The sequence below is a fragment of the Balaenoptera ricei genome, chromosome 18 (genome assembly GCF_028023285.1).
Source record: "Balaenoptera ricei isolate mBalRic1 chromosome 18, mBalRic1.hap2, whole genome shotgun sequence".
Lineage (NCBI taxonomy): Eukaryota > Metazoa > Chordata > Mammalia > Artiodactyla > Balaenopteridae > Balaenoptera > Balaenoptera ricei.
This window is the reverse complement of record NC_082656.1, coordinates 30,834,699-30,855,376: the sequence shown is the minus strand read 5'-3', so window position 1 is coordinate 30,855,376 and position 20,678 is coordinate 30,834,699. Positions and strand designations below refer to the sequence as shown.

General features: G+C 32.3%; 1 protein-coding gene across 2 annotated transcripts in view; it reads right to left on the bottom strand.

Moving 5' to 3' along the window:
• Positions 1 to 20,678, bottom strand: part of PCDH17 (protocadherin 17) — a 103,001-nt gene that overhangs the window by 60,805 nt on the left and 21,518 nt on the right. The window contains exons 3-4 of one of the 2 annotated variants that reach the window (XM_059902952.1): positions 5,097 to 5,155; positions 4,791 to 4,963 (exon numbers count right to left, since the gene is read on the bottom strand). In XM_059902952.1, coding sequence (XP_059758935.1) covers positions 4,791 to 4,963; positions 5,097 to 5,155 — 232 coding nt within the window. The remainder of the gene's footprint in view (positions 1 to 4,790; positions 4,964 to 5,096; positions 5,156 to 20,678) is intronic. The other variant, XM_059902953.1, reaches the window with a different exon arrangement.

Sequence of the window (20,678 nt, the reverse complement as noted above, 5' to 3'; positions counted from 1 at the left end):
CCCCACGGGGCATTACATCCTGTGTTGATGATGCTTCCACTGCAATCTCTAGCACAGGCCGTCAGTACTCACGATGTACAATGCTACTCCACTAGCTTCAGAGTTCAATTCAAAGACTTGGTTTCAGTTAATTATAAAGATATCAGAAGACTGGTTATCCTTGGAAAATTGAGAACAGTCACTCAGCTATCAATAACAAGCTCAGAAAATTGTCAGTCAGCATTTATAGAGACTGCACATTTATTATTTGGGAATCAACAGAGACTACTGAATTTTGGGGAAAGCTTATTACGTCTTTTAAAAGAAAAACAAAACACTTATTGCTAACAACCAAAATACTCTACAGGGCTTCTGATGGATAGAAATAAAGAAGTCAAAGTATAAATAGCATTCTGAGGTATAAAGAGTAAGTTACCCGCAAAAACTTTTGAAAGAATTTTGTTCTGCATAAAACTGTATGTGACAATTCTTTACAGAAGTAACATTATTTATTTTTATTAGTACTTGATATAAATTAGTTTTTGTCATTCCAAAATATAAAATCAGCAGAATAAGATAAAATGTATTTTGGTCAATTTTCTGTGTCATTTTCTAATAAATAATGATGTATTAAATAGAAATATATATATTATATAATATATATTATATATATATATATATATATATATATATACACATATATATATATACCTTTCTAAGGAATTTGCTACTATGGCACCATACACACTCCAAAATATATGGATTGTTTTACCTATTATCTCCCTCTCTGCCTCCCTCTCTCTCTCTCTATCTACCCACTAACCTACCTACCTACCTTTAATATTTGATGGGGAATGTATAGGGAAAAATCTAATTGACAAACAGAGAGGCAGAGCACAAAACTGAACTCAAATAGAAAAAAAACTAAGTACATTCTTTGAGATTTTTTTTAATCACACTAAGAGAAGCTAAAATAACCTCTTTCTATTATAGGTTTTATTAACATAAAATCCTTAGAGTTATCTTCAGCTGTAGTGCACTACATCACACCTTCACTTAACTACTGAATCCTTTCAAATATTTTTTCTAAAACAATGGGCAACACATACTAGTGCTGTATATTTGGGATGCTTAAACTGATGGTAGTAAAAATACACAAATATCAGGAATAGAATAAATGGAAAAAACTAACAGCACAAAAGAGAAGAAAAACAGTAAAAATTAAGCTAATAAAATAAAATCTCAAATGGACTAAGTTATTTGCAAAGGAAAATTATTATTAGCATAGAAACTTCCATTGAAAATATGAAGACTATTTTTTAAATTGATTTTAATTTCTAAGTTAAAGAAGAATTTTAATTTAGAAATAGAACATTATTTTTCTTAATAGAGATAATTTAAACAGGGAAAGAAGCCAACTAAACTAATATAAAAATATAAAATATAATTATGCTACTGAGTTTTTAATTGAAAACTATTAAGTTACTACTATAAGTTTTTAGGACAAGCAAAAGACTGATAAACAGGTTTCTTTTTGTTTAGCCTTTGTTTTAAAGGAAATTTATTTTTGTTTTTTAGGAGATTTTTAAAGGCATTAAAAATTAGGGTTTAGCATATGAAACTTGGACATGAAATAATTGTTTGAATATGGCTGTCATCTTCTTTCATCTGTAAAGAAAATTATTCTTTGTAGGTGTGCATTAAACTAATTTGGCATTGGCTCTCATGATGCTTTTCAAATAAATTAAGAGGACATTGACCAAGACAATGGCTGATTGCTTCTTCAAACACTTATTTTTTTTTTTTTTTCTTTTCTGAGTAAACCATTCATTATATGAATAGTATAAAGTGTTGGTTAAGAGGGCAGACCCTGAAGGCATGCTATTTTATTTTGAATGCTGACTTCACTACTTACAGCACAGAACACTGAGAAAATTTCTTAACAACTATTAAATGTGAGAGTAACAGTAGTCACCTATCTATAAGTGCAGTGAAAACTAAATAGGATATTATGTTTTAACCACTGAATAATTCAATGCATATAACCTATTTTGATGTTTTCCCTCAAGGTTCGCATACATGAACTCAAGTTTTAACTTACCCTTCAATGTTTATTTGATATCTAGTCATAGCAATGAATCAGAAAGTATATTTGAGCAAATTCTCCCATTTGGAGATAAAGTTGTACAGAAGAGACACAAATTTTGGTCATATCTAGACCTAAGATAAAATTCCAACCTGCTTGGCAGGTTAGTAAATTTCCCATAAGCTCAGTTTTCTTACATGTAAGATAAAAATGATAACTATTTTAGAGTTTGCAGGTTAAATATGCTAATGTTGAAATGAAGTTGGCACAGTTTATGGTAAGTAGTAAAAACTCAATAAATACTAGTCTCCTCCTCTGAATCTAGATAAGTAGATAGATAGATGTATGCATAATATGCATAGAAGAAAGAGAAAGAAAGAGAGAGAGAGAGAGAGAGGGATGGAGGGAGACAAAAAGATTATCTAGATGATGGAGAGAGAAAGATTGGAGGTAGATAGGGAGATAGATGGCAGATAAAGGTAGATGAGAGAGGAGATATGAGAGAGAGAGCCAAACAGAGAAAGGTCTCCCACCTCAACTAGTTACATACAGTTTCTTGAAGGCAGGCTTCATATCAAATTTATTTTTGATGTTCTTGAAGAATCTAACTTTCCTTACATATTGAAAGCATTTAATAGATATTTATTAAATAAATGAATTAATGAATCAAATCTGTCGATCAATCAATGAAATACTCCTTCAAAATCATGTTTTAAAGTAGAAGTCAGTCTCTCTCCTATAAATTCAGAGATTACCTTCTAAGTATGGCTTTCAGATTCATAACTTTCTCATGTTTGTTAATAAGGATATGTGGAAACTACTTGTTTTACAGGAGATATATCTATTGGCATTCTCACTCATAGACTAGCCATTATTTTACGTGTAATATTAATTAAAATATGTGTTGACCACATTTTCTTTTAAGAACAATAGCCACCTTTCTATGATATTACTTTTTGATATCAAAATAGGAAAAAACAGCTTTTCAGTATAAACTACATTTTCAGACATATATTTCACTTTTCTATAGGGGTCTTTTTTCATTCCTATCAAATACATTGCTCAGTCAGTGGATGGAAAGGAATTAAAAAGTTAATAGTGAGAAGCAGGCTTTTTTAATTAACAAAGTTTCTCATGAAATAGGACAATAAATGCAAACTCTTTACTTACTCTATGCAGCTTTACAAATAGTGGCCAGTGAATTACCTGTAAATCACTTTATCACATACATAGATTAGTCTGTTAGGTTATGCATTCACATATCAAGATCCAACAACCCATTACTTAAAATGTGCCTAAAATATTCATATATTATAATATTGCATAGTCAAATCCATCAAGACCACTTAAGTCACTTCAAGTAAACATGCAGATGTGCAGGAACTGTGAATATTAGATAAGTATTCAAATAGCTTTTGTTTAAAATGATTTTTAAAACAATATTGCATTGTTACGCAAAAAATTGCTAAGACATATCTAACACTTATTACTTAGAAAAGAAGGCTTTTGTGAGGTTATCCTTAAAATAAAGCCATCATAATTATATTTAGTGCAGAAACTTTTATATATATATATATATATATATATATATATATATATATGAATTTATTTCTGTATTGAATGTATGTGTGTGCGTGTTTGAACTCAAATTTCAACATGAATAGAGAAATTAAAAAGCATTCTATCTGCTGATGTATATGTGATAGGACTGACTGCACTAGAGGCAAAAATTTATTTTCTATGAATCACCAATCATTAAATGACTTAGAAGAATAAATGAGTATGTCCATATAGCTTAAATGTAGTCTCTCATAAAAACTTAAATAAATATTAAACATATTTAAATACTATTAATATTTTGAAAACTAATATTAACTAATATAATATGCATTTGTAATTCTGAAATTCAATTTATACAACAGTTCTTTTCATTTCTTATAATTGGACATAAAAAAAGCTTATTCACAACATCTAAGTCTCACACGTAAGAGTAGCTTAATTCTCTTTGGGTAAATCATTAGTAAATATTCTATTGTGTTTGAAACAATAAAAATATCAAAATTAATTTAAAAAGGCATATCAAACTAATAAATTTAATATAGATTTTTAGAAAAAAACATATGTATTTATGAAGAAGTATTTCTTTTTTAACTCTATCAGGGTAAACAAGTTCATGTTTATTTGATATCCAGAAAGACTTAGACATAAATCAAAAGGAGCCAGAACTCTGACTTAGCTATTATTTGACTCTTGAAAAACTATCTTGAAGCTAAAATCCACACTAAAAATACACCAACACTGATAAGAGCTATACAGTTCCAATTGAGTTTTCATTTCACCTAAAAGCGTTGAATTTATTCATCTTAATCTGTATATTAGTATATTAAAATGTGCATATCTAGCTAACATATGCTATATATTCCTTTAATAAAATGCAAAATAGCAAAGGCTGGAAAATGTTCATAAAGATAAGTACAATCTAGTGACTTTGGCCAAGTTCTCATCTTAAGAAGATTACAGACCAAAATCCATGGCCTTCCTTTTTCTGTGGTTACTGAGGTATTGAATAATTGCTTTTTGTCTGGGGCAACCTCAGAATTTGCTGCTTCTTTTGCTATATCGTCAATGGTCCATTCCAAGGTGATAAACTACAACTCTAGTACTATGAGGTTTCTAATGATGGCTTAAGCTTTACACTTTGTAAGCATTGGAAGACTTCACTCACCTTGTTCAAGTGGCTGGCTTTTAGTTGAAGTAGTTTTCATCTTGAGTGCCTCCCTAACAGACATGTCACAGCAGGAGCCTTTGTTAGTGTCTTGGTCACTGTCAGCCTGATCACTGTCCCCGTGCCCACTGTCTCTCAGGCTGGCTCTTTCTGGGTCCTTAAACGTGGAGCTACTGAAATACATATAAAGAAAAAGAAGAGAAAGTGTTGTCTCTACGAGTTTGAATCTGAAGTGTAATCTCTAGCAAAGCAATTTTGACATGAATGCAAATAGGGAAGCTGAGAAAGTTATTTAATAGGCCTTACCTTTGAACAAACTGCTGCCTGCTGCCCATGTAATTGGGCTCTGCGGGAAAATTGTCTGTCTGCGAAAGAGAAGGAAAAAAAATACGTATAGTTGTACACTGGACAAATCTCCTGCAGAGCAACAAGATTTCCTAGTGGAAAAATGATTAATAATTCAAAAATTCCCTTAATCTTCAAATTTGTACATTTTAATTAAATTGGAAATTGCTGACATGTAATTATGTACTCAGCACAATTAAATGATTCCGGTCCACAAATTACCTGTTAAAGTAAACAATGAGCCTGTCATAACTGGCATTCTCCGTTAGTACCTGGATGGATAACACTGTCTGTGCTGTTTCATTACTTAGATATCAAGATTGAATATTTGTGGGAGGAGTGGAAAAATGACCTAATTTCTCTATATTAAAAGCGTGAATTATTTAATAATACTCATTTTTAAGCATAATTACATCATCTGCTGGGATTCTTTGCCCTTCTTGATATAACATCATTTAAAGTCATCAACTCCTCAATTAAGGGATATAAGACCTTTCCTTCAAATTTTACCAGTAACAAATACAGACATGGCACCTATGGTCAGACTCATCTCTGTAGTACATCCTTATCTTCATCCCTACTATGGAAATTGTACTCAATAAAAGGGAAAGGGGTGTTACTTCCTGGTTATTAAAAACAAAGTGAAAGAAAAATAAGAATTAAAATGTTACTTAAAACATTGGGAGTAAAGACACTGAGAAACGAGGCTTGTTTTTGTGTTTGTTTTTGCTGCTTCCAAACTGATGTGGAGGTCTGCCAAATAGAACTGAATTCTCCTTGTACCGTAGAACAGAGTCTTTTGCGAGAAAGAGAGTAGACCTTTCATAGGTTTCCCTATACTGTACATTCATACACGTTACTTCTTCTTGCAGCTGACTCAGCGACAAAGGTTCTCCTGTTTTCTGCCTCACTTCATATCACACCATTGTGCTCTGAAGCAACTATGTGTTCCTACAAGATCATCCAGCATGCAACTATCAGTGACACAGGAGCATGCAATTCATGAAGCAGAGGGACCAAGGTAAGGTTTAATGTAGAGCAGTATGTATTTTCCTTATAAATAAGGCTAATTTAAACTAACAGGACTCTTTTTTTATCCCATGTAATAATTTAAATTATTTTGCTTTTTAAACTATTATTGGATAAAACATGTTAAAAGGAATAGCTTAAACTACTATCTAAGTTTCACTGTCTTTTATAAGTTGGAGGAAAGGAAAAACCCTCACAAATTTCTTAATCTATAATCTTTACTTGCTGTTGTTCAAATGACCTTTGTCAAAATAAATGCAAAGATGAAGGTAAACAAGGTAGATTAATTTCTCACTTCTAACCCACTTTAACTAGGAGTTGGTAGCAGACGTTTTTTATTAACATGTTTTTACTAATTTCCAGATTCTGTGAAGCACCTTAATTGTTTCCATAACAAACTATCTTTAAGGATAACTTTATCTTCTAGTAAAAGTAATAATGGAAACCAACACCAAAAGCAAAAATGTTTGCAAAAGAGTTTTGCCAATTTTAAAAACTAAAATTACTTAGAAACTCCACATTTAAACTTAAAATCATCTAGTTCATTTTTTGAATTGGTCAAAAACATGCATCAACTCATTATTGCTGTCAGTTAAAAGCTAAGCCTGAGTATCTTAGAACACCTCAGAAAAACAGAATCCGGGGTATTAAGGAGAGAGCAAAATGTAAAGTGAAAGTGTAAACTCTAGTTAGAAAATATAAGGGCTATTATAAGTAATCTTGTGATTTTAATGGCTTTGATTAGGTGGGACCTCATAGGATGTGGATCCCTATTCAGTTAGACACAGGGAGACCGACTGGGAAAACTTTTCTTCCCTTGTCCTAATAGGGACAGTATCTAAAAATGTTTGCATAATATCAAATTTCTAGGCAGTTCTTATAAAATAAGATACTTTAAGTTCCTATTGAGTGAAGAACTGCTTTAAATTATATGTGAGTGTGTGTGCACACGTGTCTATGTATGCTTCTATCTATGTATCAGTGTGTTTGATGAGCACTGGGCGATGGTAATGCTACCAAATATTGTTCTGATGAAAGCAGAAAAACAATAGGAAGTTAGAAAAGAAGAATTTTGGAAAGGAAAGAAAGGCAGGGAGAAAGGCAAGGGAAAAATAGAAAGAGAGGAGGAAGAGAAAAACAAAAGGATATACAAAGGAGGAGAAATGAGGGTGGAGGGTGGTAAAAAAAGGCTAAAGAAAGTTGGTTTATTATTATACAATTTCACAAAGTATAATTTGAGAAGTCTGCAACTTAATCAGTAGCAGAGTATCAAGAGTTTATTAATAACGTCTGCCAGCATTCATCCATTAAAATAGGTAGGAATGTGAGAGGCTGTGTCTGTTTATAATTACCATAATGAAATAACCATTTGGCCTTTAATAAACATATTACTAATTCACTATAAAAACCACACTGGTTTTAATATAGAAAACAGCAGTTTCATTATCCAGGCTCCAAGGATGTCTGAAAACTTATTTCAAATAATCTGAAATGAAATAACAGTATTTACATAGAAAAACAAACAAAAAATAGACAAAAAAGCTGAATGTATTACAGCATCATTTAATTTAGAAATATAAGGGCTTTCAGCTATTTTCCAATACTGTATTCTAAAAATCAAATTCTATCTTGTACATTTATAATTCTTAACCATTAAGTCTAGAAAGAAAGTAAAATTTGAGGTCAGACACTTGTAGATTTTTAGGTCTCAGCAGGGTAATTAAAATATTTATATGAGTAATTAAAATATTCATATGAGTAATTAAAATATAACTCTTGAAAATTTTATCCTTTTCCATACAAGGATAAAATTAGAATGTTTTCCCTTCAAACACAACTTGAACATAGGAACTATTAACTTTTATTTTTAAAACATATCATTTGTTTATTATTTAAAAAAATGGATCCCTGGAATTGACGGCTAGTCACAAAAAATTTCTAAAGCAGACACTTTGAAATAAACTGTAGGATATGATAATCTTTTTAATCTATTTCACTCAGAAATAAAAAGACAAATGTTTTGCTGTTTTTTAAATGATCATTTGCTCATAATGATCACTTAAATATGAACTAACTTATAAAACTGAATGGCCCTCCTAGCTTGATGTTTTTTTGTTATTTTTTGGATGAAGATAAAAATTTAGATATTCTTTCCTTTGTTCAGAGAACATAAACAAATAAACAAGTAATCAAGTAAACAAACACACAAAGTGGATAAAGTCTGTATGATATGAATGGTTTCTTTGATTATTTATCTTTATGCCTTCTCTTCTAGTACTCAACAAATTGTAGTAAATGTATAAATGATACTTGAAATCATAATTTTTATCAGCAGTAGTCATTAATAAACTATTCCTAAGATGTGCCATCTTCTACTACTTGCTCATCTATTAGGACTCTAAAAACATCATGATTTTAAAAATGAGTGTCTCTGAAAAAGACCAGAAGAAAGCACCTACTGAAGCTGAACCACGTTGCCTGAAATTGGGAAAGCTCTATTTGTGGAAGTAGATTAATTTGACATGACCACTTACATGTATCTAGAGAAGTTGATCTGAAAATGGATAGCAAAAAGAGTCAAAATAGATTTTTTTACTCTTAGAATAGTAAAAGTAGAAAATTTTAAAATATATCCAGCATTTGACAAAACCCAACATCTATTAATGATAAAAATTCTCAGCAAATAGGAATAGAAGGAAACTTCTTCAACTGCATAAAGAGCATCTATCAAAAAAGAGTATAACCAGCATCACTCTTGAAAGACTGAAAGCTTCACCACTTCTATTCACCACTGCACTGAAAGTCCTAATATGTTCAATAAGGCAAGAAAAGTAAGTGAAGGACATACAAATTGGAAAAGGAGGAAAAAATTTTTTCACAATGTTGTATTCTCAGATAATAGTATTGTTCAGACAGAAAATAAGAAGGAATCAAGACAAACAAAAACAAACAAGTAAAACTCAGAATGAGTAAATAAGTTAAGCAATGTTGTCATGTTCAAGGTCACCACACACAAATCAATCATATTTCTATACACTAGCAATGAACTAGTTGGAAACTTAAATATCCAAAGCAATACATCTATAATATGTCCCTAAAAGTCAAATACTTAAGCAAATAGATAATTTAAAAAAATAAGTACAGAATCTGTATACTGAACATTACAGAAACTGATGGAATAAATCAAAGAAGGCCTGAATAAATGGAGAGGTATATCATGTTTATGGATTGAAAAATTCAACATGGTAAAGACATCAATGTTCCTCTAATAATCTATACATGTAACATAATTCCATTCATATTCACTGCATGATTTTCTATAGCTATAGACAAGAGGACTCTAGAACTTAAAACAGAAAGAACTGTAATAGCCAAAATAATTCTGAAAAAGATTAAATTTGAAGGAATCACACTACCCTATTTAAAGAATTACTATGAAGCTACATAAATCAAGACAGTGTAGTATTGTCAGTGGAAAAGACACATAGATCAGTGGGACAGGAGAGACTGTGCAGAAGCCCACAGAAATACGGCCAACTAATTTTTGACAAAGTTGCGGAAGGCAATTCAATAGAAATGAACCTTGGCAATTCAACAGAAATGAACACTTTATAAAAACAAAACAATACAAAAACTTAAAAATTCAAAATTGACCATAGATCTAAATGAAAAACATAAAACTATAAAACTTTATAAGAAAACCCTGCAGAAAATCTATGTGACCTAATGTTAGGGAGAGTTCTTAGACATGATACCAAAAGTATCATTCATAAGAAAAAAAAAGACCAAAATTAACCCAGTAATTTGGTATTTACCTTAAATAAATGAAGACTATAATCACACAGAGATTTGTACATGAATATTTCAAGAGATCTCTTTGCCAAAACTGGAATCATCCCAGATATCTTTCAATAGGTGAACAGATAGACTGTGGTACATACATACAGTGAAAAACTATTTAACAATAAAATAATGAACTATTGGTGCAACAACTTGGATGAATCTCAGAAGCATTATGTTGAGTGAAAGAAGCCAGTCTCAAAAAAATTGCACAGTGTATGATTCCATTTATAAGATTTCTCAAAAAAGCAAAAATTATTATAACAAAGAATACATCAGTGGATGCCAGGGGTTAAGGTTGACTATAGAGATATAGCATGAGGAAGCTTTTTACGGTGATAGAACTGTCCTGATTGTGGTATTAGTTTCATGAAGCTATATATGAAAAAAATAACAAAAAACAAAAACCACAGAACTCTATATTCCAAAAAAGGTTCATTTTACTGGATGCTAATAAAAAGTAATTACAAACATATATATAAGGTGATCATCTACATCTCATATACACTGAGGATTTTTCTGTCTCACGGAGAATTATAAAACTACAAATTATTTCATTAGTCTCAATAAAGAGTATTTCTGAACTTTGTCTTTTAAAATTATACACAGCCAACTTTCAAAACACTATGTAGAAATCCCATATTCATTTGGACAGATTACAAATGGATTTGAGATATAAAGCTCTATTTAGCCACACTAACAAACCCAAGCAACACTCTATAAGACAGTCATGTTAAATATGAATTATTTAGCTAAATTTTCATATTTTTTCAAAGATGTTTTTCTTGTGTGCAGTTCTCATTTACCCAGCCATAAAATAGATACTTTAAATAAAGATTTCAGACTGCATTTATTGCAAAGAAGTAGCTTTTCCTTTCAATGCATGAAAAAATATGGCTATATCATGAAGAACTGGGAACCATACTTAGAAATGGTGAGTTTTTTAATTTGGAGAATACCTCATGAAATCGATGCTACATTTGTAAGTAAGTGAATAGAATATCCTTGTAAAGACTAAAGACATTGAATATGAAATTATTAGCATCTAAGATGCACCAAAGTGTATACAGAATAGTCAAAATAATTTTACAACTTTGATGGTAAAATTAGGATAATATTATCTAAGTTGTGTGGTTTTATATTTTATATGAGATAATATATGAAAATTTCTTAGTTATAAAATACCATTCGTGTTATAACTTTAAAATTTTTTACTTTTTAATATTTTTTATTTTTTGGCTGCACCACGTAGCTTGTGGGATCTTAGTTCCCCAACCAGGGATCAAACCCCAGGTCCCCTGCAGTAGAAGCACAGAGTCCTAACCACTGGACCACCAGGGAATTCCCACTTTTAAATTTTTTTTTAATCTTATAAGCAGCACTGTAATGATCATGAAATAACAATAACTGGATGAAAGTCTGGTAAATTGTAAAACAATACTTGAATTTCTAAAAAAAAGATAACTGTGGGATGACAAAAACAAAGACCTCATCTTTTTGAGTCTCATTTCTAAAGAATTTCTAAGAAAAATATCAGAGTACTATTCTCCAAATGTATCCCTGCAAAAGGAACAGAGAAAAATATTGTGAGCATTAGGAAACTGGATTCTATAGTTATTTTTCACCATCATAGATACTGTTTAAGTAAATGTTTCTAGAATTCAATCTGTGGTTAGTGCAATAACTGTGAAAAATATATGCACAATACCTCGGTTTTATTTAACAAGATTACCTTATATTTCCCATTACAGAGTCATGAGACAGTCAGGAAATTTCCTATGGAGAGAACAATTTTGACAAACCAAACAGCTCTGGCATTTCCAGAATCATTGTTGTGTAAACACAGAAGACAGTAGTTTATAAACTGCTGGCATTCTTGATATTATTTTGCTTTTCTACATCTGTTTCTTTATCAAAGAGGAGACCTTTGGGACAGAGACTCAGCAGATAAATTCATTCCACAAACACATATTTAATTCAAACCATGCACAATATAAAAAATCTAGTATTCACCAATGTAAAATTCACAGTATCTGATATTCAATCAAGAATTACAAGGCATGCAGTAAACCAGGAAAACATAACTCATGCCCAGGGTATAGCCCATCAATCAATAAAACCCATCAATCAATAAAAACAGACCCAGAGGGCTTCCCTGGTGGTGCAGTGGTTGAGAATCCGCCTGCCAATGCAAGGGACACGGGTTCGAGCCCTGGTCTGGGAAGATCCCACATGCCGTGGAGCAACTGAGTCCGTGAGCCACAACTGCTGAGCCTGTGAGTCTGGAGCCTGTGCTCCGCAACAAGAGAGGCCACGATAGTGAGAGGCCCGCGCACCGCGATGAAGAGCGGCCCCCGCTCGCCGCAACTGGAGAAAGCCCTCACACAGAAACGAAGACCCAACACAGCCAAAAATAATAAATAAATAAATACATTTATTAAAACAAAACAAAACAGACCCAGACATGAAAAAGATGACAGAATTAACCAATAAGGACCTTAAAATCTATTAGAATTTTGGAAATATGACCAGGAATGTAAAAGCATGACCCTGAGAGTAAGTGCCTCAAATTTTGAGCCCCAAGAACCTCCCTTGCAGTATCCTAATCTTGGGCCTAAAGGTGAGAAATAGATGGCCCAAAAGACACAAAATGAAACTCCTAAAAGTGAAAACTATAATATTTGAAATTAAAAATACAATGAATAAGACTGACAACAGATTAGACAATGAGGGACAAAAGATGTAGCATTTTGCACCAAGTTCTAGAAGCATCTGTCTCAACAATTATATATTTAATATTAAATTTCTACTTTATGTTTATCTGTATAAGCTTTATATATTTGAGTCAACATCCTGTTTATAACTTTGTAATATATAAGAGAGCAGACAGATATGTCAAACACAAAAAGGCTCTCCCAGAGGTTGCAATACAAATACGAAGAAAGCTTTCATTCTAGAGGTATTGATCTAGAATTGGAATTATTGAAGAAAAATGAAAGTGTATATTTGACTCTTTGAAGTCATCATTAAGATAAAACTTCTCACAGACTAATTTTGGGTCGGATGTGTAGTTATGGTGTTGAATCACATCATTATAGCTTCAGTTATACTTAGATGATCAGTGTTTTCCTAATCCAGATGAACAGGGGAGTGAAATTTTGAAAATTCCTTTGAATTAGGGAGAGAAGATTGATTGCATATATTGATGCCACTGGGTTGCAAACAAAACGAAACAAGTTGAACTTTTCCCTTAATTCAAAGGCACTGCTTTTCCCATTGATAACAGTATTCTCTTTGCAGCACTCTGAACACAAGGGAGTGTTAAGAGGTGAATAATTCACTTTAAGCTTTTTTCATAGTGACATTGCTTCTGATAGCTCTGCCTTCAACGGAATATATGGTGCGGTTCTTTCCACATTGCTGAAGTAACCAACAGCATTTTAAGCCACCACTTATAAAATTATCTGACAGCACCTATAGCTCTGAAATTTCTAAAGTGCATGAGGTATGGCAATAACTGTATTTGTCAGTGATTTTCAAAATAATACATTTTATACAAATATAGTGTGGTCCACACTTATGTTACTAAAGGTATACGAAAAAAAGTGAGAAACTCTTACCACATTTAGCAAAAACTGACATTAAGTTAAAAATGGGTGGACAAGGGCTTCCCTGGTGGCGCAGTGGTTGAGAATCCGCCTGCCAATGCAGAGGACACGGGTTCGAGCCCTGGTCCGGGAAGATCCCACATGCCGTGGAGCAACTGGACCCGTGAGCCACAATTACTGAGCCTGTGCGTCGGAAGCCTGTGCTCCGCAACAGGAGAGGCCGCGATAGTGAAAGGCCCGCGCATCGCGATGAAGAGTGGCCCCCGCTTGCCGCAACTAGAGAAAGCCCTCGCACAGAAACGAAGACCCAACACAGCCAAAAATAAATAAATAAATAAATAATTAAAAAAAAAAAATGGGAGGACAAGAACAGCCATATCTTGTTAAGTGAGAATTGCAAGTCCGTTGCTCAATTCGGATGACTTAGATGCATTTTTAAAGTGATGTGGCTGTATCTGAAAACCTCTTGCAAATGTTAAAATTAACCCTTTTATAAATGGCACTGATAAGTTCAGTAATAACTGGTGTGCCAGAATTTAATTATGTAATCTGTGAATCTTAAAGAAAATCATCTTTGACAAGAAAGAAGAAAATCGAAATACTCAAAATGTAAGATGAGAGCTATTTGTTATCTATAAAAGCACACAAAATAACGAATGCTGCACATTCTTTTTATATATTTGCTGAAGGTTGGAGCCCAGAGGCCACCGAGGCACCACTGAATGCTAGCTGTACTTTCCCACTAGCAACAGCAGCACATTATGCCATGAGCAGATATCTTAGGAAAATAATCCACACTTACTAGAAGACTGCTAATTTCAACATCCTTAATTAATCCATTCTCTTCAGTATGGTAAGCCTCTCCATCTCAACCCTATCCAATACCCAGTCCTCCCTTTTTCTTCCAAGTGGCGGGGGAAGTTTGGAGTTCTTTTCTGTTTTCTTGCTAACTCTTAGCCAGACATTTAGTCTTAGGAAACTCTCCTCAGCTTTCCTCCTATCATGTTCTTTTCCCATCTCTATTAAGAATGCAGAAGGATTTTCCCCCTGGAGGGAATATCTGAAACTACATTCTCTGCAGTTGGGCCTCTAAGACTAACAACTCAAAGATTATACATTGTCAATAAAAATTCATTACAAGCCTGAACTTCTGGAATGCTCCACATATGAAGAGAAAGAGTGAAAAGAGAGGGAGACAAATTAGTGACACGTTCTTTTGAATGCTCCCTTCTGCAAAATATATTTCCTTAAAATCTTATTTTATTAATTTTAAGAAATTTGCTAATAAGCATATGGAAATTTTTAAAAATTGAATTATTTAGATTCAAGCCAGTCTTTAGCCCAATTCACTTAGCTAATTTGGACATGCTTTGAAACTATACCTCACTGAATCTAAATACATGTAAATGGTATAACTGTGTCTATTCTGTACTTGGAGATTTGAAGTATGCTGTCCTACATTAGGATCTACAAAGCGGTATTATTGATATTTATTATTCATTCTTCTCAGTTGCCCTAGGAGACACAATACTATTACTGTCCACATTTTTTTTAAACAGAGAAACTACAGCTGACTTTCATAGGGTTGCTTGTCATATACCCAATTCACTGTAGAACAATAACACTTGCCAGAGACTGCCAGGACCAGTCAGTTAATATACTGCCTCTCTGAGAAATAGAGAAAAAATAATGATCCATACCAATATTTTCAGAAATAAGTTAATGAGAAATTAATGTGAATTGCCTTGAAATGATCTTAAAAATTATTGTTACATACTAAGCAAAATAGTACTACTATTACCCCTAATAACAAGATGGCTCTTTATGCACTTTACCTTTCTTTTTATACTTTCACGTTAAATTATTTTAATATGCTTAATATTATATTTAACTCTAATGACTAGATTTTTCCTTTGGTCAATAACATAAAAAGGTAATAATGGTCATTTATTATCAAATATACTAATGTATACAGTAGGCTTAATTGTATAATTACCATCATTATAGTCATATATTATCAATTGCCAAAATAGGCACTTCTGAACACTCACTTTTAAAGTGCAAATTTAAGGTATTACATTCAGTCGATCATCATGTGAAATTCCTAAAAGACAAATAACTAATTTAAAAAGTAAATCAAACTGTATGCTTGTTATCCATTTCATCAGTTTATTTTTTTACAATACACTAAAATTAAAAACTTTATGAATGCACTGATTTTGGTAAACACAATTCACCAGTCTTGCTCCTCAAAACATTAAATTGTTGATCAGAAGATAGTCAATTATTATTTAAATAATGATTACATTTTGCAAATGCAACAAAAAGTGATCAACAAGATCTGTTTCTTATCTGATTTTGCATCAGCCTTCCAAGTCATCAACTATATAGGTGCATTCCAATTTTTAATAGGAGAAAAAATAGGAGGAATTCAAGGTGAAATTGAATAAATCAGCAGCTTTCTAACGTTTTCCTTCCTCTAAATCTTGATAGGCGTAGAGAATTTTTAACTCTTTATAAGTAACGATTCAGCCAACCAGATAAACAGTCATCATATTTTACAATAACTAGTATATATTTTGGGGGAATTTTGAGTCCCCAACCTTTTGCATGAGTTTCAAAGATAATTTACTAACCCTTTCTAAAAAATAAAAATTATATAAAATTATAAATTAAGAAAATAACCCTTTAGATTTGAATTTCTGGCTTAAAAACAAGAGTAATTTGAAAGCACAGTTATGAAAATTTAGGAGATAACATACAAGGAATTTGGAAGACTTGTCCTCAGAAATGAATATGAAAAAGAAAAAGAAATTCCTAAATTAGAGGAAAAATTAATTATTAATCAAATTTGTGAGCATTAGATTACTAGAATATTTTTCATTTTCCCTCTGAAATATAAGTATCACATTTAAAATGCATGATTCAGTGGAAATAGCTATTTCAGGTTGGCGTTCATACCTGAAATTAAAATAAAGTTAAGTGTCTTTACTAATGTTAGCATATTTTTAAACATTAGCATAAAATGAAATGAAATATCTCTACTCTTTATCAGACTGTCACTTAATATCTAATTCAAGCATCCCCAGTTCTTTCTTTGCTTGAAGACTTTAATTCTAAGAATTTTTCACCTCTAGTGAAAGAAGCAATGCTATCTAGAGAATCACTTCATGAGACAATAAGCCAGCGTTCCTCCAATAACTGGTTTTGAAATAACAGATAATCATTTTGATTTTGTTAGAAACTATTTAAAGTCTACATAGTGCAGTTTTTTAGCAAACACTCAAATGGAAAAAATTAAGAAATATTATTAACAGTTGGTGAACCCTGGCTGGCTATGGGGCTCATTCTCTGTTTTTGAAAAAAAAGTTTTATTGGAACTCAGCCATGCCCTTTCATTTATATATTGTCTATGGCTGCTTTCATGCTTCAATAGCAAAGTTGAGTAGTTGTGACAGAGACCGTACAACCCCCGAACTTTAAAATATATACTCTCTGGCCCTTCATAAAAAAAATAAATAAATAAAGTTGCAGGCTCCTGACTTAGAAAGATGAAGTCTCAGTTCTTAGCCATATAATTAATATTTTTTTACTCTACTCACTCCTGTAGATAAAATAGTAATGAGACATTTTTACATATGCACTAGGCTTAATTAGGTCATGGTTTAGGAAAAAAACACGTCATTTTCATCCTCTGAAGGACATAGACTTCCTCACAGAGTATGCACTTGGAAGGTACCTGATCGAAAAATGATTTATAGTTTTAAGTGATTTAGGTTTTAGGTGATTTATAGCATGTTTATATTCAATTCCAAACAACTTAAAACTGCGGAAACAGTACCATCATGGGAACACCTAAAACAAAATGCACTCAGATGCATGAAGTTTCCTGAATTGTATTACAAGTTCCTCTAGAGTGCACTTAGAATAAGAGTAACCAATTCATTCCCAGAGAAAAGAACTCTTCAGTTCTGAGAACTCTGTCTCCTGTGCTTCCTTACATATCTTAGAGGTTGATGTCGTCACAGTATTTCAACTCTTCCAAATCTATTATTTCCTTTCAGCCTCACTGGATGGGGCCATTATAATTATTTCTACTTTATGGATGGAGAAGCTGAGGCCTGTGGAATTCATGAAAGGCTAGCCGGAGGTTCCAATATGAGTAAGTAATATGAACAAGATACTTTGACTCAACATTTTGCACTCTTTCAAATAAAAAACCTGCAAGTGCTATATGATTCATCTTGCTTTTGTGTGTATTGCCCTTTGCTTTCTATTTTATTCTATTTATCATTGTCTGTCGTGTTTTACAGATTATTTTCATTCTAATCATGCTTGTTAATCAACACTCCCTACAGAGTTCTAATACCAGGTCACAGCCCCTTGAATGGCTTTATTCCTATAACTGGGCAGGTCTGAATTAAACACAAATAAAAGCAATGACGTCTACTGGACAATTTTGATTAGAATAAAAGAATCAAAGCCAGTTCTGTGATCAAATCTGAGAATCCAGGGCTGCTTCTGGAGTCTCCAAAATTTGGAAGTATTTTCACTACAAATGAAAATACTATAGGAAAAGCTACAGAACTTCTTGACACTACTGATGGTTTCCCATTTGAAAGACCCTGTGACAACATGTTGTATGTAGGCTCCAGCAGAGTGGAAAACCTATGTGGAAACCTTAAAGAATTTTCTTCTAAATTGACCTGCAGTCTAGGGACTAAGTTGTATTACTGTATTGCAGCAATTTTCATGCTACAAGATGTTCCCATAATCTATAGATACCTCAATAGAAATGAATGTCAAATATGATATCCCAACTGGTGTGGGAGTAAAAACCCTAAACTCTGAGTCAGATGACATTAGTTCTCTATTCCTGGCAAGCTGCGGTAACATTTCTGTGCTTCAATTTTCTCACATGAAAAGAAGTGTAAATGAAATCAGGCGCTGTCAAATGTCTTTAACTTTCTAGTATTCATTGCCCTAAAACAGTTCTTTTGTGGAAAATTCTCTTCAGTTTCTACCTAGTGTGAGTTTTTCTTCCTACAGGGTCTCCCTGCATAAAAAGCACAGTTCTTAAGGAAGACTTAATAACATCTATCCACTTCAGAGTTTACTTTGGTAGTTTAGGAATGTTTAGACATCTAGAAACCAATTTTCACAAAATAGTCTATCAAAAATCAGTCACATTTTAAAATGTCTATTTAACATTAAAGCAAAAGTGATCACTTCTGGTTCCGAGAAATCAAAATAGAAATGTACAGTAAAATACATTTGCATTCCAGGAAAATTACTTTTTTATAAGCATAAGTAATCTGGGATAAAACTGTACTCTTGTACAAATGCTAACATTGAGGCCAACTGAAATTTTGTTTTTACAGGGAATATGTCTACATATCAGCACCCTAAAGTTTAACTGCTCCAGAATGTTTTATGTCTTTTGCTGTTAACGAAAATAATAATACCATATTAATATTTCTTCAGAATTTAGCATCATCAATATTATTTATAAGCACAATCATATTTCATTCTTGACACTTATGACAGCCCTATGAGTAACAAATATTATTACACCTAATAAGAAAACAGAAAAAGGAAGTTAAGCAACTTGCTCTGGACTGAAAAGCAAGTTTGTTTTTTATTTTTAAACCAAGTCATCGGGAATAGAATCTCAGTGTAAAGAATCCATCAGTCAGAGAGTAATTGATGAAATGAACTATAATATATCCATTAATTGGCCAAGAATTCCACTATTTATATGAAACTACATCATTGACATAGAAAGATATCTATGCTACATTTATATAATTTTGAGGAAAAAGCAGCTTTAATATATTATATTTTGTATGTACCACTTTTAAAAATTGAAATATAGTTGGCTACAGTATTGTGTAGTATAACCACTTATTGTAAAAATCTAGTTATGTGTGTGTGTGCGTGCGTGTGTGTATGTCACATATTACTCATCCCAGCGGGGACTGGTATAACACCTCAAAATTAAACATATTAATATTTCTGCGGTAAAAAATATTGATATTAACACTAAGTGGAATAAATAAAAATTTAAAATAGCCTTAAATCTGTACAGGCCGGAGTCCTTTAGATTTCATAATTAGAGAAGGGATTGTGGATGTGAACCAAAAAAGTTAGCAATAGCTACCTCTGAGTTCTAAACTATAAGCAATTATAACTTTTGAAATTCAACTTTACCTTCAGTCCACAAGTATATAATGAGTACTAACTATATACTGGACACTGTTTTAGGTATGGCTTTTATAGTGAAATTTTTGCAATAAGTAAGAATTCTTCTTAAAATTAGGGAAAAATTATAGTCAGTATAAAAAAAAATGAAAAGAGAAACTCAAAGTCACATATACTGGAAAATAACTTGAAATTATTTTAATGAATAAAACAATTTTTGCATATCAGTCTTTTGTAATAGCTGTTTTTCTCAAGAGTAAAGTATCTTCTTCTAAGAAAACTGTTGACTTGCTTAAAATCAAGCAGGAAGGGAGTAACTGGCCCTGTGGTCAAATGTAGCCAATCCACCCCTGGAGGCTGACTACAAATTCCCAGTTTGATGGTACAGTAGTTGAAATCCAAAAGACACTAGACCAGCAATGACCACACAGGTCTAGAGGCACAGTCTCAGTGGAGCAGCTTCATCTTTGGAATATGTCACACACAAAAAATAAGGGTCCAAAAATCTTATTATTCAATACATATTTACATATCAATTGTCCCTGAAGAGCTCTTCTTTAGAGGTTACCTAATTCTATGTGGGTTTTTTGGTAGGGATTTGCATGCATATTTTATTAAAATGTACAATTATTCTTACAACTTTATTTAATGTCATTATCTGAATAATTTCTGGGTATGCCAGGTTTTCTGGACAAATATTCTCTGGTTTACCTTGACAAATACCAGTTCCTTAGCTTTTCAGAATATCTGTTTTCAGACTTGTGCAAATAAATATGGAAATTAATTTTCAGTATCTTTGGCCATGAAGAATGGTTAAGTGCCTCTCCTGGTAGAAACAGTGACTTTCTTTTATTTCCAAGTCCTT